Source organism: Cervus elaphus, chromosome 25 (assembly GCF_910594005.1).
Source record: "Cervus elaphus chromosome 25, mCerEla1.1, whole genome shotgun sequence".
Taxonomy (NCBI): domain Eukaryota; kingdom Metazoa; phylum Chordata; class Mammalia; order Artiodactyla; family Cervidae; genus Cervus; species Cervus elaphus.
In genome coordinates this window covers 26,674,328-26,699,909 of record NC_057839.1, presented here as the reverse complement: position 1 = coordinate 26,699,909, position 25,582 = coordinate 26,674,328, and the positions used below count along the sequence as shown (strand labels likewise).

Here is a 25,582-nt window from a genome sequence, read left to right as displayed (position 1 = left end):
TACTAATGTAGATGGCATCTATTAATAGTGTATACCTTATTTAAGTTTTGACTTTTCCTATCAAATATTAAATAACTGAAGTTGTATATTTTTGTGAAAATTTAATTACAACTGGTTTTGGAGCTCACTTTCTCCTTTGGGAGAAAGATCTTTAGATCTTTTCCTCCTCAAGAAGGCTTGAACTCTCTAGACATCAAGGACTGATAAGAGGACGAGGTGGGTACGCAGGGAATCACAATAGTAAGTTACGATACTACAGACACAGGCTTTGCCCGTGAGGCACATGATGATGCATACCACATGGATGATACCAAAGAATTTATTGTAAATGTAGTGGCAAATACACTGAGAATAACTATCATTAAAAAGAAATTAGAAAATTCCACACGTTTAAAGTATGTGCTTTTTCCCACCACCTTCACATGATGACTAGTACCAACATTTTAAGTACTGAAATACTTCATGGGATGGTCCATTTTCACCTAATTTCATGACTCTCTTCAAAGCAGTTGATCATGAATTGCAGTTTCAATTATTCTCTGTTTTTATCAATTCAGTAATGATCTGGAGAATCTTGTCATCTGGATGGAAGAAGGAAAAAACCAATGAATAAATTCACCACTGACTAATTTTTCAGTGTATACACATGTAAGCCACAGGTATACTTTATTAAAAGATTCTTTTAAATTAGAATACAGAGTTAACACCAGCAATTCACTTATAAAACTAGATATGCCTCTATTATTTCTTAAAAATTCTATTTAGACAGTAAATTTCCTAACTTTTTCACCTAGTTCAAGTCTACTTTTTGATTCATCCATGTACTTCAGAATTAGCCAGGATGCCAACAGTATGGGCAAGGAATAAAGCACTCTTTATCTGTTTCTCCATGTTTAGTTCAAAGGAAACAAAAAAATTTACCAGGGAAGTGCTCTAGAAGTGTAGATGGCAAAGTGACAGACCTCTCTACACAACAAAGGAATCAAACACCAATTAATTGGACAAACAGACTAAATAAGGGCTACATTATTTGTTAGAGGTTTTAACAGCTGCCTCTGCTTTTAATCAGTTGGTCTGATATTGTGACTTCATAACTACTTTCTGAATAGTTGTAATTATCAGGACTCCAAGACTGAAATTCTTATCTTATTAGACACTTCAGTAAGAAAATGGTCTATGTTTCAATGACTGCAATGGAGAATTTTGATAACTGGGTCCATGGCCTGACACTCAGGCTCTTGGAGGCTATAGTGGCATTAAATAAAAAGGAGTGAGGGAAGAAAGTTCACTGGCTGTAAGGCGAACATGACAGGTCTAGAAAGAACTATGATTTTTAGTCTGAGGAATAGTATAGTAAAAGAAAATACAAGAGAAACTTCAGTTATTTCTTTTTCAAAAGCTTGGTGTCCCTTGTATCCCAACTTCTCTAAGTCCAGAAATAGAGGACACTAATGTACTTCATCCACCCTCATCAAAGATACATGCTTCATCAGAGGGCAGGTTCTACTTTTCCTGTTATGGCAAAGGGAGACACTGAAATCATTTTTAAATTGACTTTTCTTAATTTAAAAGTTGAGGTTCAACCTGTCCTTAATATAATGTATTTTTTTTGGTTTGTTTTAGGCTGTGTTGTAGTGCACAGAGTTCCTCAAGGGAAGAGCCCACACGACCGGATCTAAGTTCCCAGCAGTACAGGAAAGCTAACAGTTAAGTGCTTACTCATTCACCTTCAGTTATGGAAATTAACATAAAGTGTGAGACTTCAGGGCAGTGGCTCCCCAACTTGCCTACCGACTAGAATTAATTGGGATGTCTGTTAAATATAATCACACTGAACAAACTGATCAATTCTTATCATTAAAAACAGGAAAATCAAACTGATGTGATGCAATGGGAAGGATATAGCACCAACCAAAAAATATTCTTTTTCTAAAAACCAGATTCTAATCAAGTCATTAGATATAACTACCAGTTTTCAGGAAATATAGAGAATGTGTATGTATGTTAGTCGCTCAGTCATGTCCAACTCTTTGTGACCCCATGGACTGTAGCCCACTAGGCTCCTCTGTCCATGGAATTCTCCAGCAAGAAGACTGGAGTGGGCTGCCATGCCCTTCTCCAGGGGATCTTCCCGACCGAGGGCTCAAACTCAGGTTTGCAGAAAATATAGGAAACAGAGAAACATTAAGTCAAAGCATGAAGATGCAACTGCCCAAATCCTAAACATAAGAAATTCTACCAGAAAAACAACCTGGTTTATTAAAAATAACTGCACTTAAAAATGGGGATGGTAGTACAGGGTAAGTATTACAGATGAAAAGATTATAAAATAGCATATAGCCATAGGCCTCCCCTATAGAGGAGATTCAGTATGCCTGAGTTAGGTCTTTGGACCATATAGATATATATAAACAATATATATATATTTAACAACTGCCAGGATAACTCTGATCATTTGGCAAGTCTGGGAAATACTATACCAGACTACCCTGGAGGAAGGCATGGCAACCCACTCCAATATTCTTTCCTGGAGAATCCCAATGGACAGAGCGACCTGGCAGGTTACAGTCCATGGGGTCATGAAGAGTCGGACATGACTGGGTGACTAAGCACAGCAAAGCACATACCAGGCTAACAGGCAACTCAGGTGTCCATTGCAGATTTCTGTTGGAAGGATTATAGACCAACAGCTCTACATTTGGAAGACTGGTAGAGAAACATAACGAGAACCTCAGAGAAAGTTCCTCTTTCTTAGAGTCACACACTTACTTTCAAGAGACATCTTAGGGTTTTCAAGTTTTTTTCTTAAAACAGAATCAATGAGAACTCGTAGCTGCTTGAAAATGACAGCTATCTTAACAGGTGCCTGTTGAGAGATGACAAATTGAACAACCTTAATCCCGGGGAGTGTGAATGTGTTCAAATAAAATCAAGGTAAGCATATATGCCTTATGATGTGCTTTAACACATATTGACTTAAATATAAAATGTTATGAGAAAAATAAATTTCCGTCTGCAGCTAAGAGACATAAACTTCAATTTCCTTATTAAGTACCCATAAACTTGATACCTCTTTCCAGAATAAAGCAACCATTTTGTAATTATTTTCTTCTCTTGTATCAACTCTATGGGAGTGAGGACTACAGTTTCATTTTTGTGCTTTTTGATTTTATTGCTCAAAAATGCTTCATTTTTTAATTTAGCTTTCTCTGTGCTTGTGCTTCCAACGTTTTCACAACCATCTTCTGCTCCTTGATGAGGAAAGCATGCTTGTCCTGTCACGGACATATTTAGCACACACGGAACCATCATAGCCCAGCTGATGTGTTTTTTCATTTTAGACAACCACATAAGAACCTTAGGTCTCACAGCATGAACTCCTTGAAGTCGGCCTGGGCAGAGCCCACATGCGGCTTTGGTGCTTTCCCAACCTTCTTGGTATAAAGGTAAACAATTCCATTACCAGGGATTCGGGACAGCCTGGTTTTGTTAGAGGCTGTACTGTAGGACGGCCTATGACGGTAGGTCAGACACTGGACCATCCTGAATGCCTCTAGATATCGTCCCCGGAAGAGGAAGAAAGAGGACTACAGGTTTTAAAATGGAATTTTTTAAAATAGCTTTACTGAGGAATAATTTATAGATCATAAAAATTTACTCACCATGTACAACTCAATGATTTTTAATAAACTTATAGAGTTGTACAGCCATCACCACAATCCAGTTATAGAACACTATCACCATCTCCCCCTCTCTGTGAGAAGTGCACATATTTTTTAATCTGCCTTTAAAATTTACCTCTCCAGTCTTAGACAAACAGCTATCATGGTATATCATAGCAGAATATATTAGATTTGCTTAAAGTGGTCAATGTTGATAAGTTACAGAGAAATAAACTTACTGTCGGTAGCACTGGTTGGTTTGATTTTTCCAGAGGAGAATTTTAACAGTATGAATCAAATGAATTTGTGTCTTTTTATAGGTGGCATGATATAGCAGAAGGAGCGCAAGTGTGAGGATCAGACAGTTCTAGGTTTAAACCTTGCTCTACCATTAACAATCCATGTAAGCTATTTAACTTCTCACTCAACTTAAGTGCCTCGTCAATAGAAAGAAATCGTCTAACAAGGTTGTTAGGGGTATTAAATTAGGATGATCCATGTAAAGTTAACTACTGAAGTCCACACACATGGCAAATTATTATTACTGACAATAAATGCAATATGCAATTAGGAATATAGTTGGATTTTAAACTTAAACAGATTTAAAACCATACAGGCAAGATAAAATACAGACGTCTTCTATTTAAGTCAAACCATAGGAAGAAATCAAGCAAACTCCAATAAAAAAAAAAAAAAAAACTACCTCAATGGTACTGGCAGTAAAATTTTAAGATCAGTTGTAGCACGTACCTGAAAATAGATCCAGCCATCAACAGAGATAAGGCGTTCCCGGTGCTGAACTTCTATATCACCACCAAAAAGTAACACTGGAAAAGGGGTTATTAGGGTAGTTTCCCTCAAATACACTCGGGCATATCGTATCTGTATTAAAAAAAAAAAAAAAACACTTCACAGCCTAAAATAATAAAAAATTCATTTATCTGTTTCATGTAAGCATTTCTCTGTAATTTGCTACTATTTTAAATCATGTTTTATAAAGCTACATGTCTACATTCTGTTGCACAATCTATTTTATAATAATCATAGTCACCACCTGTGTATTTATACCATTAAAGGATTTTAAACATTAATTGTAAGGCTGAATTGTATACCTTGAACATAAAGTATGAACAAGCAGTGTTATGCTAATGCTGTTAAATAATTAATGGAAAGATAAAATTATGATTAAGTTTCAAAGTGTCCGGTTTCTACAGCAAGGTTCAGCAATGACCATTAGTCAGGAATTTGTCATGTTTTACACATTTAAGTTTGCTGATAAGCTGGGAGTTACTCAAGCCAATGCTTGAAATTATGGATCTTTATTAATTTAATGAGCTATGATTCAAAAGATTGACTGTTTTAATCTACAAATATTTGCTATTAAGTCATCTTAGGTTGCACTGTGTCTCAGACTGTTGCAACATCACGTTTAGTTCTATCCCATTCCATATCCCCCTTATTTGGAAATGTGGAAAAAAGACATGTTTATATTTTTGTTGAGACACCATGAACATCTTGATTTCAAATATGAATAAACATGAATAACTCAGTTTAAGAACCATATATAGTATTTGGTGGGCATCCAAATTTCTTATGACTGACTTCTAGAATAATGTCCCAAATACTGGAATTTAAGAATGAGCATTTTACCTTCTCCTGGTATAAAAGCCATCCATAAGTCTGCAAATCTCGATTTACTGAGGATGGATGTACTTGTGCTTTGCCTTGGGCTGTCTCCACAATGCAAGCCAATTTTTCTGTAATATCAACTGATTTTGTATAGATTATCTTCCCCACGTTGTCATACAGTCCAGCAGTAAGTACAGCTTTAAGAAGGGCAATTTCTTGGAAGGAGAGGGTCTGTGTGGCTCTGTTTCCTTCCAAGCTATTAGAAGTTGTAGATGATAAAAATCCTGCTGCTTTAACTAACTTGATTAACTCCTGCTTTACATCCTAGATTGGTTTGTTAAAAAGAGACAAGATCATAATCGATTAAAGAAGGTGCCAACCAGCCTTGTACTTTATATTACTGTTTCCTATCAAAAGGGACAGGATTCCAAAAAGCTAAAAAGAAAATTACCACATGATCTAGCAATCTCACTCCCGGGCATATATCCAGAAAAAAATGAAAACACTAATTTGAAAAGATACATTAACTCCAATATTCATAGATGTTTACGATAGCCAAGACATGGAAGAAACCCAAATGTCCATCAATAGACAAATGGAGAAAGATAATACACACACACACAATGGGATATTATTTGGCAAAAAAAAGAATGAATTTTTGTCATTCGCTACAAAGTGAATGGACCTGAAGGGCATTATGCTAAGTGAAATAAGTCAGACAGACAAAGACAAATACTATATGTTATCACTTATATGTGGACTCCAAAAAAAAAAATAAAATTAGTGAATATAACACCAAAAAGAAACACTCACAAACACAGAGAACACACTAGTAGTTACCAGTAGGGAGAGGGAAGGAGGGAGGGGCAAGGTAGGGGTAGGTGGCTGAGAGATACAATCTACTATGTGTAAAATAATTAAGTTACAAGGATATGTTGCCAGCACATGGAATATACCCAATAAAACCCAATATTCTGTAGTAACTATAAATGGACTATAATCTTTAAAATTTGTGAGTCACTATGTGGTATACCTAAAATTTATTAATATTATAAACCAACTACACGCTAATTTAAAAAACCTTATAGAATTTGGCATGCTAAAATGTTTCATTTCTAACCTTATTATGAATATTAACATTTGTCAAATATTTTCCTAATCCATCATATTACTAAGTAAAGCCAGCAGCATGAAGTATATATCTCTGCATTGTTGTTTTTTTTTTAATTTTTTTGGCCACATATCATGGAATGTGGGATTTTAGTTCCCTGACCACGGATCAAATCTATGACCCCTGCATTGGAAGCACGGAATGCCAACCACTGGACCACCAGGAAGTCCTTGTGCATTATTCTTTGAATAAATAATACTTTATTAGTTTAGCAAACTCTTTAGATTATGCATCTCATTAACATACCAGTTTATTTTCAAGTTTAACACAGCTTATCCTTTGAAGAAATGTCTTAATATATTACTATTCCTCAAGTTCCATAAATATATAATAAAACTTTTGTAAAAATGAAAAAAAAGATAATTTGCAGCAATGTTGATAGACTAAACAGTATACTTAGTGAAATAAGGCAGAGAAAGACATACAGAGAAAGACATACATATCATACAGTGTGATATCACTTAATTGTGGAATCTAAAATAAATAAATGTATACAGCAAAACAGAAACAGACTCACAGATATAGAGAACAAACAAGTGGTTACCACTGGAGGAAGGGAAAGGGGGAGGAGCAAGATAGGGATATGGAATTAAGAGGTACACACAAGTATGTATAAAAGAGATATGCCACTAGGATATATTGTACATCATAAGGAATTATAGTCAGTATTTTGTAATCACTTCTAATGGAGTGTAATCTAGAAAAATACTGAATCACTATGCTGTACGCCTGAAATATTATTTTATAAATCAACCATACTTCAATTAAAAAAAAAACTGACATGATGCCCAATCATTATTTACTAAGCTATAGTGTAAATTACATTAGGGAAGAAAAAAAGATACTGAAATGTTAAGGGGTCACCTGATTATATAACATAACTGATTTTTTGGTACAGATTATCTTCCCAAGACTTTAAATATCATAAAATATGAATGTCTAATATGCGAAAGCAATAAAAATGTGCCTGAATGCATTTTCATTCAGTATATCTACTTTAGCAGTAGCTCTGCTTTCAAGAGTTTTACTCAGTGAGGATGGTCACATAGAGAACACTGAGGAAGAATTACAGAGGATTCTGATCCTAGACTGCAAGAACCTTCTTCACTTGTCTCTGGGAAACAATTTCCTAAAGAACTCTGACAATGTTTACTAATGGCAACCATCTAATACTTGTTGCTTAAAATCTTTTTCTACCTTTAGTAGTGCCAATCAGCTAAAATACCATAGGGAGGATGAGCATTTTTTTTTTAATCCAATTTTATTTATTTATTTGCCATTTTTTAAAAAATTGGAGGCTAATTACTTTACAATATTGTGGTGGTTTTTGCCATACATTGACATGAATCAGCCATGGGTGTACATGTATTCCCCATCCTGACCCACCCTCCCACCTCCCTCCCCATCCCATCCCTCAGGGTCATCCCAGTGCACCAGCCCTGAGCACCCTGTCTCATGCATCGAACCTGGGCTGGCGATCTATTTCACATATGATAATATACATGTTTCTAAGCTATTCTCTCAAATCATCCCACCCTTGCCTTCTCCCACAGAGTCCAAGAGTCTGTTCTTTACATCTGTGTCTCTTTTGCTGTCTTGCAAGGAGGAGTAATTTTAAAGTAGACAGGATATAAGTGATTAAAAGATTAAGTTTACATTTAGGATTTCCTTGAGGTTTCTGGTTTGGGACTTAAGGGACTTTAATTCTAGGAGAAGAAAAATCAGACAAACAGTTGCTGTAATACTACAAGACTGGGAAAGAACTGAAAACCCTGTAGCCTAGGGGAGGCGAAGAAAAGGCTGATAGAAGGGAGGGAGTGGGAGGCAACTTGAAGGCCTGGAGGAAGTGGGGTGCAGACAAAGGAGTGTTGCTTCTCTCTCCTTATCTTGAACCTGAGCCAGACAACCTTTTAAAATATGAGCACAGAATAGGGGAATTATGTGAGAGGTAAGTTTATTTTCTGAATACTTTTATAGCATGTCTGCACTAAACACCATTTCCCTTTAAATGTTGTCCTACACTTGAGAAATATCAACCAATTTTAATGTGTGGACCTTGTGTGGATCATGATTTGAACTAGCTGTAAAAAAAAAATTATGAAAAATCAGGGATATTTAAACACTGTATAGTTGATGATATAAAGGAATTATTTTTCAAGGCATAATGCTAAAGAAAAAAGTCCTATACTTCAGAGATATATAACAACCTGACATCTGGGATTTGCTTCAAGATAATCTAGAGGGTAGATAGTGGATTAAGGGGAGTATAAGGAAAACAAGATTGAGCACATGTTGATAATTATGGAAGTGGGAAATGAGTACACAGTTCACTATACTATTGTCTACTTTTATGTATAGTTGAAAATTTCCATAATAATTCAAAATAACAACTGGTTTTCAGAGTTGAGAAAAACTGTAGAATATGCCCAATTCAATTTCTCTTTTTTAAATGAGAAACTGAGACTAAATTAACTTCCAAGTTTGAGCTGTTGAATAGACAACTATCCTAATTCTCAAACTAGTGTTATTTCTATGAAATCATGTTGCATCTTTGACCACTTCCTGAATATAATATGATTGTTAAACACTATTTTGGAAGCACAGAGTCTTAACCACTGAACAGCCAAGGAAGTCCCTGTTAAATACTATTTTGAATCACCATATAATACAGGTTACCTGTTGTGATAAACAAAACAAAAAAATCACAAATTTATTAATTCAGCAAATGTTTATTGAACACTTACTATGTATCAAGCACTATCCTAGGCATTTCTTTTTCCAAAATAATCCCACTGGTCCACCATATGACCCTAAATTAAGACAGCTGCATTAAGACTTACCTCTAGGGTTAACAGTGATGTTCTATTAAGAAAGTTCTTCCGGCAATATGCTATTTCAGAACGATAGCCTCCTTCCTGCCGTGCTTTTTTCCATCTACGTAAGAAAAATGACCGAAGTTTAATGTTTTCAAACTCACTTTCAGAGGTACTAACCATAGCTTTAATTATATTATAATCATATAAAACCAGGAAGGGCCTTGCCTATTCTAAGAGCCAGTCAATTTCAACTACAATATAGGTATTCTTTGCTTATGTATATCAGAATATTAATAACTTCAAATATAAGGTAATATACACATAGTAATACAAAGTACATTGTTCTTAAATTTTAGGATTATAAAAATACAAATGTCTAAAGTAATTATACTTGACAGATAAAGTAACTAGTTAATACTAAATTTAAACCTTAAATGTATCTTTTTAATAAAAGTCAAAGATAAATTTTTTAAAAAGTAAATACCCTCAGGTTTGACCTACTGACAAAACCCAGATTATTTCTTTACCCCAGGTATGCATTGTAGATTGTCAGATGATCTGAATCTGCCATGGCCAAAGCTGATTTCGCAAGATCTGCTTCATCTTTTCGACCAATTGGTGTGGTAAAAGGAGACTTCTCTGTCATAACTGCAGCTAATGTTGCCTACCCATAAATAAACAAAAAAATTGAACCTTAAAGAGGTACACACTGAAAGCTGATTTGTATTGTAATAGAAAGCAAATCATAAAATAACAGCACTTTCAAGTTGCATGTTTCTTCTTTTGAATTTACTATGTTTTATAATAGCTAGTGTTTTCATTTTAATTAGTTACTTTTAGCTTCATTTTATGGAATTTTAAAAATCTGTCATTTACTTTTTTTTTTTTGTCATTTACTTTTAATATCATCTTTGTGAGACAGGGAAGTAATACCAACAGAATCAGGGATTTTAAAAAATGAGTATTTGTGCAAGTGACTGATTGTCACACAGTTAAAAGAAATTCCTTAATCACAGATCAGAATTTTGACACTGAGTCTGAATTTCCATTGCCTGCAATGCTCTTTAAGTAATTCTTACATAATTTGGACTATATAACAACCCATTTGTTGTTGCTGCAGCTTTTCAGATCAACTATCATGGCAGTAGATATTTCTTAGACTCAACACAATTCTGGTATATATTTCTGATACTAGAAAAAAAAAAAGACTAGAGTAAGTCATACTCTCCCCATTTTGATTTCAAACAGCCTTATTTGTAGTCCCAGAAAAGGCTACAACTTGATAAAGTTGGAATGGCAAAGCAGGCAAGAGATTCAGAGAGAGGCAAAAAGTTTGTTAATTCTGAGATAATTTGAGAAAACAGAATTGCTGGTAATTGCTAGCTCAGAGAAAACCCAGAAAAAAGGAAGGAAGTTTTGATTCTACTTAAATGTGGAGTTCAAAACTCTCAATGAATCCATCTACTATATGAATCATCTACTATATATATATATATATATATACACACACACACGCACAGAATTAAGTAAATATTTCAAGTGGGATGTTTGATAGCAGAAGTCTAGACAAGCCAAAACCCTTTTACAAAATAATACCTACAATACACAAGAGTATATGGATGAAGATATTTTCTTGTATATAAATATAAAAAGTTAAATATTCAAAAATTCTCATTAAGCATTCAGATTTTCTGGCTTTAATGTTAGTACAGACACCCTATTTAGTTAAAAAAATTTTTCCCAACTTAATACCTCCCCAACCAAAACGATATTTACAGGGAGGAAGCAGCAGTGTTGCTTGTCTTACCACTGGATCCAGGCAGCCAAAAATGGCGCCAAAAATAAGCATCTTGCCAATCTTGACATTCACAGGCAGAGCTGCAAGGTGTTGGCCCAGTGGAGTCAGTTTAGGCTCATTTAGTTCACAAGCTCCAATTTTTCGGAGTAAATTCATTGCATTGCTGATTACTTGAAGCTGAGGAGGATCTAAAGCTTTGGAGAGGAAATCTTCAGGAGAACCAAGATTGCATTTCTGCAGATTGAAAAAGTGATAAAATTCGGATGTGATCAGAAAGAATTAACAAAAAGATGGTCAAACTGAAACTAAATTTAAGTAAAATTTTAAGCAAAGAGGAGATTTTTCCAGTTGCATATTTTTAGTTTCTTCATTCCTGATTTTTATAGAACCAAAAAATCTAAGAACTGAAGGATATTATAGATCTTTCAGACACAGAAGCCTTTGGTCTAGGTCAGGACTTTTCAAGTCCAGCTCTATTGTTAGTGGGCCCAGATAATTCTTCGTTTTAGGGGACGGTGCTGTTCACTGTAGAGTGTGTAGCAGCACCCCTGGTCTTGACCCACTAGATGTCCATAGCATGGTCTCCCTCTTCCCGCAGCTCTGACAACTAAAAATGTCTCCTGACATTTTCCCTGGTGAGCAATATCATCCCCAGTTGAGAACTAGTGGTCTGGGCTATGAGTCTGTATTTTAATTTCTTAAAATTATGAGTATACTTAAAGTATGAGTGCCTATGGCAGATTTAAAGCACAGTGGGTTTCCTTATAAAATATGGGGGAAGAGGGAATTTATTAGAGCAGAGTAAATAAAATACTTGAAAATCTAGTGCAACAGAAGGTAAGATAAGTTTAGGTCTTTTTCTTTTTTCTTATAAAGGGGTGGAGAACAAAAGTTCATCTAAGTTCCTTTGGGATTACCATGATATGAAGACATAATTCCTCCAAAGGCACGCGCAAGATTTCAGGGACAGAATAGTCCATAAAGCCTTCAAATCTGAAAAATAAGGTAAAATAATCCTAAACACATATTATCAGAAATAAACGCTGGTTTGTGTGTTTTTAGTCTCCAGGCTACGCCATACCTTTCTCTCGTGTACATGCGGAAACAGAAGCCATCTCTGACCCGCCCAGCTCTCCCCTGGCGCTGCAGAGCACTGGCTTTGCTGACAAATGTCTCGACCAAAGAACTCATCTGACTGCTCTCATGGTACCTAGAAAAATGTTTTAGGAGAGATATGTAGATAACTGACTTAAATAAAAATCTAAAAAAAAACCTGGAAGTATTTGATTCTAAAGTTGAAGATTAGAATGCCCATTAATTATGCAATAAGAATTCTTTGAAAAAGTGAGAAATTCTGCTGTGAGCATCACAATTCAAAGCACCTTTCACAAAATACAGTTCAACCCTGAAAACACTTCCTCTAAAGGTATAGTTAAAAAAAGTCAGGAGTCTATTTTGTATTGGACAGTCATACTCATTTCCAAATATTGCTGAAGTTTTCTAATATTAGGGACAGTGTATATAGATTAGAATAGACCACGAAGATGGTCTTATTTGTTAAACATAAACATCAAAACATTTATAAAGCAATAATCTTTCTGTTAAAGTTAAATTTAACAGTTAAAGTTATCTACTATGTGCCAATTACTGTAGTACGTATTTTCAATTTATGAAACTTTAATTTTCCCACTTACATATGAGGAGAACACTGATGATTATAACTGATTTAATATTACTTGCTCAAAATTATAGATCAAGATTTATAATCTAACTCTGATTCTAAAACCCATGCTTTTTTATAATCCCATAAATAATGTTTTTGTAAAACAATTTATTTTACAAACTAACTGATAAGAATTTCTGTCTGAATTTTCTCAGCACTTTCCTATCAGTAGCAGTACACTGATATTACTTATGGGAAAACTGATGACATTAATTTTGACATATTCTTTGACAATTTTGATATTCTTAGACATTTTAAACTTCCCTACAGCTTCTCTGAGACCTTTTGTTTTGGACAGAATTAGGACATTTGAGATGTTCCCCATGTGATTCTGAGATCTAGTGCTTGTTTTGGCAGTACATGTACTGATTGGAATGGTTCTGTGATGTCTCCTAACAATTCAACAGTTCCAAGCCCTTTTCAGGTTAAATATGTTTTGATTTGGGAAAAAAATGCAAACTTACTTATTTTCTTTCGTTCTTCCGGTATCAATTACAAATACAACATCTGGAATAGTGATACCCGTCTCTGCAATATTTGTTGCCAAAACAATCTGAAAACACAAAGCCAAAACATTTAGGTAACTACTTTCAGCAATGTGCCATCACTTAAAAATTCTTTAGTTTAGCCAGTGCATTTTAAAAAGTGAATTTCAATTATTCTTTACAAAAATTCACAATCTAATTGCTGTTACTGTGTAACTTAAATTTGCTCTAATTGATTTTATCACCTCAGCTTATTAATTAAACTTATAGATTCTTATTCCAACAGAAATACTATAGTCCCTTAATTCTAGTCAGTCACCTTAAAAATGATACATGTAAAATGGGAAAGTGGGTCAGAGAATGGAGACTGCTCAGCAGAAACTTTACAATTATTAGGGAATACTTTCTTTAGTAAGAAGAACTGGTGGCTTATTGCCCCGGCTCTGCTACTTATTAGCTTTGTGACCTGGGCAAGTCATTTTACCTCTCTGGTCTCAAATTAAGAGGAAGAAATACATGATTTCTTAGGTCCCTTTCTAGCTCAAAAATTCTTAATGGTGATGGCTGAACAGCCCTTCTTCTTGTGTGTGTTTTTTCTTCTGTTGAGTCTTTGGAGGTGAAACATTTAGGCAACTTTAGGTCAGTTCAATATGTTATCACTCTATCTCAATACTGAATTGATTGCTTTTCTTATCCTTCATCCTAGGAAAGAGAACCCAGATTATTAAGACTTAGATAGGACCTAGGTGATCAAAGTGTTTAGAGGTGGTGGAATTCTTTTCTTCAGACAAAATCTTCCAGAGAAGCCCAAATGTTACAGATCAGAGCATAACCTATGAACCCCTGGAGTTTTCAGAGCACAGTTAGAAAACCATACATTTAATTCAACCCCTTTTAAAGATGAGAAAGTAAAGCTGAGTAGGTTGCCAAAAGCCAAAGACATGGCAGCAGCTTTGGGACAAGAATCTGAGAAACTCTTTTTGCAAAGTATCTCTTCATTCAGAATCCTGAACAGAGGAGACAATGAAAATACCTTAAGATTGTTTCCTAACCTAATGTTCTCTGTGTTGCAAAAATGATCAGGGATGAATAGACTATAGAGAACAAAAAAGAATCCTCCCAGGATTCAAGTAGCTTCTGACATCAAACATCCTTTGTGTTCTCTTCTTAAAGGAATAGTAGTGACTTTTCCTTCTCAAAAGCAACAATAATGCCATGTTTTTAAACTACCACTCCTCTGAAGTTATTGATAACACATAATATAAACACCTAACATAATATAAATTGAATTTTAATATTGGGTTCACTTTTGATGATATTAGACTGCAGAGCATCTGGAGTCTGCCATGTGCTATAAGGTACTTAATAACTGTCTTTGATGATAGGGAATCATTTTCATGAACTGTTCTCAGGTGGATCACATATAAATAAATTTGATGTACTGAGTTTTACCTTCCTGACTCCTTGAGGAGGAAGTGTGAATGCTGCAGCTTGATCTTGAGTTGAAAGAATAGAATGCAGAGCTATCACTTTATATCTGAAAGTTAAAATCATAGTTCTTAGCAAGAGTTTCTCTTTAGAAGACACTGCAAAGAATAACAAAATTTATTTGCAAATAGGAAGCAATTAAAAAATTTTTTATTATGAAAAATTTTAAACACACACAAAAGTTCTGAGAATATATATATACACTCGTTGATGAGAAAAATTTAATATGAATTATATGAATGCAGGGATTAAAGTATTTTAAAAAGTATATTCTGATGCCAAGGTGATAATGATAACAGCAGTAATAAACTATATAAAAACAGACACAGTACAGAGCCAATTCAGTCTGTATGGATGATAAACTGCAATGTTGCTGGGGTTTTGCATCATCCCATGGGTTATTTTTAACTACAAGTTTCCCTCTGCTAAATCATATTAAGAAAATAAAACAAATGTAGAAAAAGTACCTAAAATTTTTAGTAGATAAAATGCTATAACAAAGTTAAAATAAGAATTGCTTTGTCATGGACAATTTTAACTAAAGGTGAAAAGACTTTGAAAGCTCTGATCAAGAATTTTAATGTACAAAACATTGCTCTATTTTAAAACTACCAGGAATATAATGAAGATCTGTAGTTACCGTTCTGAAAAAAATCTTCTGTCAGTTGATAAGAGATCATACAACTGTTGAATATGAGCAAGGCCTGGTAAAAAGATCAGTACTGCTCCTTCAACATTTTTGAACTGAGGACTTCTGTCTGAAATTTTTTGAAACATACAATATTCAAAAATAAGGAACAGCATATAAAATATTAATAAAACATCTCCGGTTAGTTGAAAAGTTTTATCAAAACAAATGGAGACACATTAGAAACAGGTACATACCTAAATATGTAAGAAGTTCCAAAATGAGATCCAGGTTGATTTTATGAGGATTCATGTAGAGAATAGCATGCTGAGTACGACTGCTATACTTTTGGTAAAATGGATTTAAATCGGCACTTGTTCCAGTCTGAACTGGGATGTATTCCTAAAAGAAACATAATCAGAAAAACCTGAACAAAAATATGAAGTAAACACAAAGAAGGAAAAAACAAACTACTTGGCACTTATTCAAATTTGTATTTTTCTGTCACCATTATTTCATTAAAATATAGCAAGAATACAATTTTTAACAGTATTAAAGTATGATAAAATTTCATCTCTATCCTATTAATTTCATCCAGCCCCCTTAAGTACAGCAAAACTTTTAATCTTGGCATGTAAACACTTTCTACAGTTTTAAGAAAAGATTTTAGTTTTTGCTTCCTTGATTTATCTGCTTAATTAAAAGATAAACTAACTTTAAATTTGTCCATTAGATGAATGGAATATTGTAGATACAGTGAAAATATGTAAATAGTACCACTGGTCAAAATGCAGGATAGTGTAGCTTTTGTGATATTCCTAAAATTATGTCATTCAAACTAAACTAACTCTCTATGAAGAACTGTGCTTCCCTGGATGATACAGAGCTAAGGCTGGCTCATGCCAGGACAGAGGCTGCTAAGAAAACCAGTGGCAGGGATCTAGACTCTGGGCCTGCCCCAGTCTATTTAAAGCGTTGAGGTAAAGCAAATATAAACCAAACAGTAAGTAAAACAGTAAAAGAGTCAGTAAAACAAAGATCAAAGAAATGATGTTTAAAATTTGCTCATAATCATATCTGTTATTCCTCTAACAAAATGTATTTGAATGCACTGTGCCAGCCACATGATTTAAAAACTCTTATGGTAGTTTGTGTCTTGGATATCATCATCAGATGTCTTTAAAAGTGTTTTCTTCTTACCTGATACTTTTTTATTCCCCCTGCTTTGGTTGTAACATTAATGGTTATTTCTTCTTCCTCCTCCAGAAATTTCTGACAATATTCTGAGTCTTTCTCCAGTACAAAGCCTGTTTCCTCTATTATATCTTCAAGATGAAAAACCTGCACAGGTGAAGGCATATGAACAGTGAGCTCAAATTCATTTCAGTAAATATCATCTTAAAGAGAACAAGGAATTGCTACCTCTCTGAATGTTACCACATGCTAATGAGAATATTAAAAAAACTTTTTTTCCTGCATTATTTGGGAATGAAGAACTTGCCTGATATAGATGGATCTGTCCCTAGTAATTCCAGGACAAAGTACATTATGGTGTATATTTTTTACATGTGAAAATCAATTTAAAGATTCTTTATCAGCTGAACCAAAAGGGCAAACATTAAGAATAGAAGAAAGCTTCAAAGAAAAATCCCCCTAAATTTGAGGAATGCGTGGAAAGTTCAGTTCAGTCACTCAGTCGTGTCCAACTCTTTGTGACCCCATGGACTGCAGTACACCAGGCTTCCCTGTCCACCAATTTCCAGAGCTTACTCAAACTCATGTCCTTTGAGTTGGTGATGCCATCCAAACATCTCATCCTCTGTTGTCCCATTCTCCTCCCACCTTCAATCTTACCCAGCATCAGGGTCTTTTCCAATGAATCAGTTCTTCACATCAGGTGGACAAAGTACTGGAATTTCAGCTTCAGCATCAGTCCTTCCAATGAATATTTAGGACTGAATTCCTTTAGGATGGACTGGCTGGGTCTCCTTGCAGTCCAAGGGACTCTCAAGAGTCTTCTCCAACACCACAGTTCAAAAGCATCAATTCTTTGGAGCTCAGCCTTCTTTATAGTCCAACTCTCAATCCAACTTCCACATGGGTGGAAAAACAGTTCCTTATTGTTAGGCAGCGCCCCCAATCTGGATGTAGATTTGGCTTTGCTATAGAGTTGTTTTATGCTGTGTACCTCTGACGTATGTCATTCAGCACAATCCTCCTTCCAGCCCACTATTTGGCAGCTCAGTCAAGGCAGCTCAGCTATCTGATTCCCACGGCCATCTCCAGGTCCTCTCTTGACTTGCATTACCTTAGGAATAGTTCTAGGCTCAGACTTAAGGGGGAGAAGGCAATGGCACCCCACTCCAGTACTCTTGCCTGGAAAATCCCATGGACGGAGGAGCCTGGTAGGCTGCAGTCCATGGGGTCGCTAAGAGTTGGACACGACTGAGCGACTTCCCTTTCACTTTTCACTTTCATGCACTGGAGAAGGAAATGGCAACCCACTTGTGTTCCTGCCTGGAGGATTCCAGGGACTGGGGAGCCTGGTGGCTGCCGTCTATGGGGTCGCACAGAGTCGGACACGACTGAAGTGACTTAGCAGCAGCAGCAGCAGACTTAAGGGCCTATCTTCTGGGGACACTCACTGGTGGGAATGTAGTTTCTGTTCACAGAGGCATTATTAAAAAAACTTACCTCAACAGGATAACTTCTTCCTGAAATTCTCAGAATAGGGCAGTGTGTGAAATAGGTAGAAAACTTTTCACTGTCTACAGTGGCACTCATGAGAATCAAATGTAAATCAGAACGTTTCTGTAAAATTTCCTTCAAGATAATTAGTAGGAAGTCTGACTGGACACTTCTCTCATGAACCTAGTATAAAGGGAATTAAAAAAAAAAGGTCATATGTAAGGTAGGTGGGTGTTATTTGCTCAGTTGTGTTCAACTCTTTGCAACCCCATGGGCTATAGCCCACCAGGCTCCTCTGTCCATGGAATTTTCCAGGCAAAAATACTGGAGGGGTTGCCATTTCCTTCTATAGGGAATCTTTCCAACCAAAGGGTCATACCCAGGTCTCCTGCACTGCAGGCAGATTCTGTACCATCTGAGCCACCAGGGAAGCCCTTACATAATAATAAGATCTAGTAGGAAGATAAAACAATCAGACCTTCAAATCTACTAAAAGTCAATCAATATTTACATACAGTCAATACATAGAGAAGGTGAGAGAAGCTGTGTTTCAAATGAGGTAGATCTTCCAAATTGAAAATAAAGTCACCCTCTTTAAAACTGAAGTTAGTAAAAATCAGCATATAATGACCAAGATTAGCTATGATAGTAAGACTCTACCTTAGGAGTTAGTCTGTAACTGTTCAGCTGATAACATTAAAGTATCTCCCGAATTTCACTCAGAAGCCAGTGTAATGCTTAAAAGCTCTGCCACTAATATAAAATTGAATAGACACAGAACTGCAACAAGACAGATGGTTATACACTTTTCTGCAAAGGGGGAATTTTTTTAGTATGAATCTGACAGGTTCTATCAACTGCCTAAGAAAATGGGTTTTAAGCTTTTCCAACAGATGAATTTTAGGGATGAGCACGGTAAACTTGCTATAGAGCATTGAAACATGGGACGTTAGGAGAACTTAGTATCTGCTGGATGTACTAGTCTGTATTGCAACTTGCTGTACTGGGTTTATTTCTACCTCATTTTATTTCTTGAGATTTAAAGCAGCATACAAAAGATAGAATACATTGAGATAACAAAAATTAAAACAGGATTGATCAACAAAAATTAAAACAGGTTTGATCAACAAAAATTAAAACAGGTCTGATCATTTTGCTTGGAAGGGAGCCAGTAGTGGTTAAATGTTCAGACTCTGGAATTGCTTGCTTAGGCTTAATTCTTCTTGGCTTGCACAATTAAAATATGACTTTAGGAAAGTTATTCAAATATCCCTGGGCCTATTTCTTCTTCTATGAAACAAGAATACAAATAAGACAAATTTCATAGAGTGGTTGGCCATTAGAGGAGATCAACAAATAGTACTCAGCATTGTGCTAGATGCTGGGGAATAATGATTGAGATAGTCATTTCAGAGTTTATAGCCTTTTAAGAGGATTCTGTAGAGGATGGCTTGAAATTACATATGAAGGGCAGCTATTTTGTTTTTTTTCAGTCTAATATTCTTTTTTGGTTTTGTTTTATAGTTGGTTTTTTTTTTTAAATTGGAGTTATAGTTCATTTACAATGTTGTATTAGTTCCTGTTGTACAGCAAGGAGTAGCTAATTCAGGTGGTCAGGAAGGCTACTAAGAGGGAATTGACATCTATGCTGAGAACTGAAATGAGTTTTTAAAAAAGGAGGAAAGAACAGTATGATAAAGGGGAAAAAGTGGTCATGGGACATAACTTGCGCAAAATCATGGAGGACAGTGGGATCACACTACATTTCAAGAAACGAGGAAACAAAAATTATGCCTTGAGCATGAGACGAGGAATGGGCAAGAGACAGAGAGGGTGAGGTGCCCAGTGATTCATATGAGGCCTCGTAAACCCTGTTAAGGAGCTGAGACTTTATCCTGATGAGTCAGGGTGGTAAGATATTTTAAAGGAGGAGAATCATGCGGTCTGAACTTTGTTTTAAAAAAGGTAACTCTAGCTATAATGTGAAGAACGTAGAAGAGAGCAAAACAGAAAGTAGGCAGTTTAATTAGAAGCTTATTAAGTAATTAAATAAGATAATGGTAGCCTATATGAGGGCAACACCAGTAAATATGGAGAGAAGTAAACGAATGTGAGAAAAGTATTCAAAAAAATCAACAAAGTCCAGGTGACCAGATTTAGAGGATATACAAGAAAGAAGGAATAATTTTGGATGTTTTTACTTTACTGGTCTGACCAGGATATTATCTCAAGCTTGAGAGAAATATTTTCTGATAGATGAAACAGATCTGGGGAACCTCCTCAAAGAGATGGTAATTTATACAGGTTATCAATTTTTTAAATTTATTTTTTGCTACACTGCTCTGCATGCGGGATCTTAGTTCCTCAAGCAGGGATCAAACCTGTGTCCCTGCAGTGGAAGCATGGAGTCTTAATCACTGGATTGCCAGGGAAGTCCCCAATTATTGATTTTTTAAAAAAGAAAATTTAAAATGAGGATAAGACATAAAATACAGCTAATAAAAATGTATACTTTATTAAGTACATTTGAGAGAGGTGGGCAAAAAGATTGGCTGTAAACCTAACAGCTGCCAGAGGAAAAGCTGCATAACTCTCACACTGACCATAAACTAAAACAAATCACACAACTGTTCCTAATAAGAAAGTCAGAGTATCATCCTAAGCATCTTCATAAAGAAGTTCCTGAATAACATAATGAACTCTGTCCCAGCATCTCTTTCATCATTATATTTAACATGATGATGAATTTCACTGGGTTTTCTCTTACTCTTATTGTACTGTTCAATAAGAGGCTGAAAGTATCACAAGGACAGTTCAGTAAATCAGGTCTACAGATTGCTATTAATAATACGAAACCATCAAAGAACAGCTCCCCTGCAGTTGGTCTAACTTTTAACTTAGGGTTCATTCTGATATGTATTTACTAAACTTCCCTGGTGATTCAGACAATAAAGAATCTGCCTGCAATGAGGGAGACCTGGATTCAATCCCTGGATTGGGAAGACCTCCTGGAGAAGGGAATGGCAACCCACTCTAGTATTCTGGCCTGGAGAATTCCATGGACAGAGGAGCCTAGCGGGCTACAGCTCATGGGGTCTCAAAGAGTTGGACACAACTGAGTGACTCACACATACACAGTTTTTTTTAATAATTTGGAGTTCCCAGAAAAACTACTGGCTGATGCAAATATTTCATCTTACCTAGCAGAAAAAATTTCTCATTATAAATAGACAAATTAGCATTTTAAGTTGATTCTTGATGATACTGATAAAATCCAGGTATTAACAACATGGCTACAACTGTCACACCCTAGTTCCCACCCATCACTGCCAGGAGCAGTTACCCATGGGAATGCTCAATCAAGCTGCCATATATCCTCTTTCTTTCTCTTGAATTTCTATCACTTACCTATTACCAAAATATTGTATTTAAAAACATCTTAACCTGAACTAGTACAACAACAGGAAAATGGTTAAATAAATTATGGGATATCCAAATAACATACTTCTATAAAGCTATTAAAAATTATATTTTTGCAGACTAATGATGTGAAAGAATTATAAAGTGAATATACATACAAATTATAAAAAAATATATATAAATGCACAATGGCAACATTAAGTTTTTTCTGAATCATGAAACTACAGATGTTTATTTTCATTTTTGTATCTCTCTATACTTCTAATACTTACTAACCAAAAGGAGGAAAATAACCCAGTAATCAATATGTAGTCTATTAATTAAAAATCAAAGAATGATTATACTTTCACTAATGCCTTCTGAACTTGGTGAATTAAATTCATAAAAACTTTTCATCAGGGAAATTGAAAAAAATTTTTAAATAAGTGAAATGCTATATATATAATTTCTTCAAAAAATTATGTACCAAGCAAATCACTTAAACATACACTAACTGATAAGAAATGTCTGCAGCCGGCTTCCCTAGGCTTGAACCCCTAGTTGCAGAACTTATTGGCTATATGAACTTGAGTAAGCTATATAACCTTGGTGTGCCTAGTTTCCTCAACTATAAAATAGGGATAATAATATCTACTTCTTTTGATTAAATGAAGGATTGCTGGAAGGATTAAATGAAGTTGTATATATGAAGTCCTTAGAATAGCCCCTTGCATACAGCAAATGTTATACAGTATTTGTTAAATAAATCAATTAGCATGAGACCTGTTAGAGGAAATTAACGAATTACACGTAAAGTGCTTGGCATTTAGTAAAAATGGAGACAATGTTAGCTAGTATTAGAAGTAACATCTTTTTAACATAAAAATGTTTAGAATCATTTCTCGAACATACAGCGATAGAATCTACTCACCTCATCTACAATAACATGAGACACATTTGTTAGGAGACCATCTTCTTGAAGTTTTCTTAGCAAAACCCCTGTTGTACAATAGAGTAACCTGGTAGATTCACTAGCGCGAGACTCCATCCGGATCTGATATCCACACAAAGAATTCTGAAGGGAAAACACAGAGCCCAGACTGGATTCTCACAAATGATCCAGGAAATAAGCTTTAAAAACTGAAGTACAGGTGCTGGTCCTGCTCCGATATGGAGCAGATTTACTTAGTAAATCTTTTCAGTGCCATTTATTACTTGCCTATGTTTTCAATTATACCAAACTATAAAATTTGTTTTTGGCAATTTAAACAAGAAAAAACTTTTTTCAGAATTTTGAAACAAAAAACTGTTTGCCTGCTTTGAGTACCATTAACACAATTATGGAAATATTAATAGATTTAATCAATTTCTTATGAAATTATCTTGGAGCAAAATATTGAGGTGCTCAGGAACAGTATTTTAGATCTGCTGCTACAACTTAAGTCTACTCTTCTATCAAGATCTCATAAAAGCTTCAACCATTAAAAACCAGTGGTGCCTGATGGGGATCCTGAAGTCACTTCTATTCCCATCACATTTTCTTTCTTACTCCTTCAGTCATTCCTTTGCTGTGTTTGTAAACATGTCTGATATCCCCTTAACGTAAATTCCTTATAAGACAGAAATTGTGCCCTTTGTCCCCTTACATGTCATGAGAGAACCCAGAAAAATTGCCACATAAAATTTTAATGAAGGGCTATCTAACTTATAGACTAAAATGTTAAGTACCATATCTAGAAAGAACAATTCAAAGCATAATTAAATTGAATTACATGAACTTGGAATTCATTATATTTGGTTCTAAACCAATTTTGTTAATTCCTACATTTTGCAGTCACTCTGGTTAAGGTTTGGCCAGTTTTGTGTACACTTTTGTCCCCAAACACAGAACAACAGGTATTTTAAGTTCTTTTTTCTATTTTTTTTAATATACAGGATTTGAAAATAGTCTGACATTATCTTCTATATTGTTTTTTGCTTCTGTTCATTGAGCTAATGAAAATCATTCAGGAATATATGCTACAGAAAAGATTTCCAAATACTGAGATCTGGTATTACAATTTATCTGTATGTATTTATATTCTTTGAATGATCAACTTAGTAATGTAATATATTTGAGTACTCAGTTATTAAAGTGAATAGATTTTTCCTTTTACATGCAAATTTTAATGATAACTACTTACAATCCTTTTCCTATAAAGGAGAGTGGCATATCATACCTATCAAAGAAAACATGAAAAGCACCTGAGATGTGCTATTGAACAAACAGTATCGGCCAAAATTCATGTATGGTACAGGTTCCATTTGGATCCCAAGAGCACAGGTAAGTAATGTCATATCACCATTCTCTGAGGTAGAGTTGAACAACATTTTACCTTTCCTCCAGGTCCATTTTCACAGCCCAATTCATCACACACTCGTGTGGCTAAACTCACTGCTGAGATTCTTCGGGGCTGGGTACAGACGATGTTGCATTTAGTTGTTCCCCACTCATTCAGAAGCAGATCTTCTAATAGAAAATGTGGCACTTGAGTACTTTTCCCACTCCCTGTTTCACCCGCCACAACCACAACCCGGTGCCTTTTAAGAGTTTCGACAATTGAGTTCCTGTGTTTAAACACAGGTAACTGTTGCCTTTCCTTTAGAAGTCTCTGGTACTTAGGTGTGCTTTGCAACTTTCTAAACAGGTTTCTAACAGGTTCCAAATCTTCCACCTTTTCTGATTCCAAGGACAGTGCAGAAAAATCCTCATCAGAAACTAAATTTTCCCAAGATTCCTCAGGATCTTCAGAGTTTTCTCTCTTATTTTCAGAATGCTGTTGCTGCTGCTGCTGTTTCAGTTTATTCAGAAGTTTGGCGATAAAAAGGTCACGTGGTTTATTGGTTTCCATTTTATTTAATTCTTCCTTTTTCTTTTCCGCATCACTCCACTCTAGCCAAACATCTCGGTAAGTAGGAGGAAGTAACTGATGAACTGACTGTAAACGAAAAAAATAGTAATACATTGTGTTCACTAATTACTGGACACCAAAATCCAATAGGTTAGAACTGAAAAGAATAGCTATTGCTCTTAAAATATCTCTTAAACTAGTAGGTTACTACTGTACTTTAATATAAGATATACATGCATATCTGGAGATAGCAAACGGCAACCTGCTCCAGTATTTTTGCCTGGAAAATTCCATGGCCAGAAGAGCCTAGTGGGCTACAGTCTCTGGGGTCACAAAGAGCTAGACACGACTGAGCACACACATACATGCATATGATGCAAATTTATAAACAGCCTATCATATTCAGGCTTCTGGACTTGCCTAGCTGTGTGACCTTGGGCAAGTAACTTAACTTCTTGGTGTCTTAGTTTCTACATTTGTAAAACGGGGCTAATAATTATACCTCCCTTATAGGCATACTCTGAGGTAAACTTTCAGTTAATCAAACACAGTGCTTATTCTAGAACACAATAAACTATTAAACACATGTTTATTATTTATTCCTAAAGTGGTGCTATTTAAATATGTAGATGATCCACAAAACATTTCTCAAAGTTCCCTCTGAGATTCCATTTGTATATTACAAATCAAACTATTTTAGGGAACTCCATTGGATGGAATCTAAGTTATCCTGCCTGTGTTTATTTTTGTAACATTGACAGTCATTTCCATCAATTAAGTTTAGCTTATGATACCTTATTTTGCAAAACAAGGGAAATAAAGACATTAAAAACTTTTACTGAGAGAAAATGGAAAAGAACTATTATTTGGAATTCCACTTAATCAGTGTCTAAATTTTCAGTAGTTCTAATTCCCCAGGAAGAAAGAAAGATATACTTATTATAAAGAGAAAGTGTTGACAGTACTCCCAACGAAAAAAAAAAAAAAAGCATAGTGTTCTCTGAAAAGTGCTCTCTTCAGTAATACTTTATTTTCATCATTCCTTAAACTGGACGCTTTAGTCAATGTAACCTCAAAGTGAAAACTGGAACCAATGTCTTGTATTTTAAAGTTGAGAGACAATATAACATTAAAGGAAAACAATCGTTTAAGAATTCTCCTTAATTCAATCACTCTAGCACAGTTTTTTAATCTTTAAATCAGT

General features: G+C 35.1%; 1 protein-coding gene and 1 pseudogene across 2 annotated transcripts in view; both read right to left on the bottom strand.

The window, feature by feature from the left end:
• Nucleotides 1-303: 303 nt before the first annotated feature.
• DHX29 (DExH-box helicase 29) overlaps nucleotides 304-25,582 on the bottom strand; it is a 44,885-nt gene continuing 19,606 nt past the window's right edge. Inside the window, exons 11-27 of one of the 2 annotated variants that reach the window (XM_043887285.1) lie at nucleotides 23,863-24,465; nucleotides 22,419-22,562; nucleotides 18,095-18,271; nucleotides 16,601-16,741; nucleotides 15,658-15,802; nucleotides 15,413-15,530; nucleotides 14,737-14,821; nucleotides 13,264-13,352; nucleotides 12,158-12,286; nucleotides 11,994-12,069; nucleotides 11,086-11,310; nucleotides 9,806-9,942; nucleotides 9,303-9,396; nucleotides 5,313-5,615; nucleotides 4,413-4,544; nucleotides 2,770-2,866; nucleotides 304-581 (exon numbers count right to left, since the gene is read on the bottom strand). In XM_043887285.1, the coding sequence (XP_043743220.1) occupies nucleotides 529-581; nucleotides 2,770-2,866; nucleotides 4,413-4,544; nucleotides 5,313-5,615; nucleotides 9,303-9,396; nucleotides 9,806-9,942; nucleotides 11,086-11,310; nucleotides 11,994-12,069; nucleotides 12,158-12,286; nucleotides 13,264-13,352; nucleotides 14,737-14,821; nucleotides 15,413-15,530; nucleotides 15,658-15,802; nucleotides 16,601-16,741; nucleotides 18,095-18,271; nucleotides 22,419-22,562; nucleotides 23,863-24,465 (2,748 nt within the window). In that variant the 3' untranslated portion in view covers nucleotides 304-528. The remainder of the gene's footprint in view (nucleotides 582-2,769; nucleotides 2,867-4,412; nucleotides 4,545-5,312; nucleotides 5,616-9,302; nucleotides 9,397-9,805; nucleotides 9,943-11,085; nucleotides 11,311-11,993; nucleotides 12,070-12,157; nucleotides 12,287-13,263; nucleotides 13,353-14,736; nucleotides 14,822-15,412; nucleotides 15,531-15,657; nucleotides 15,803-16,600; nucleotides 16,742-18,094; nucleotides 18,272-22,418; nucleotides 22,563-23,862; nucleotides 24,466-25,582) is intronic. The other variant, XM_043887286.1, reaches the window with a different exon arrangement.
• Nucleotides 2,873-4,401, bottom strand: LOC122683586 (annotated as a pseudogene).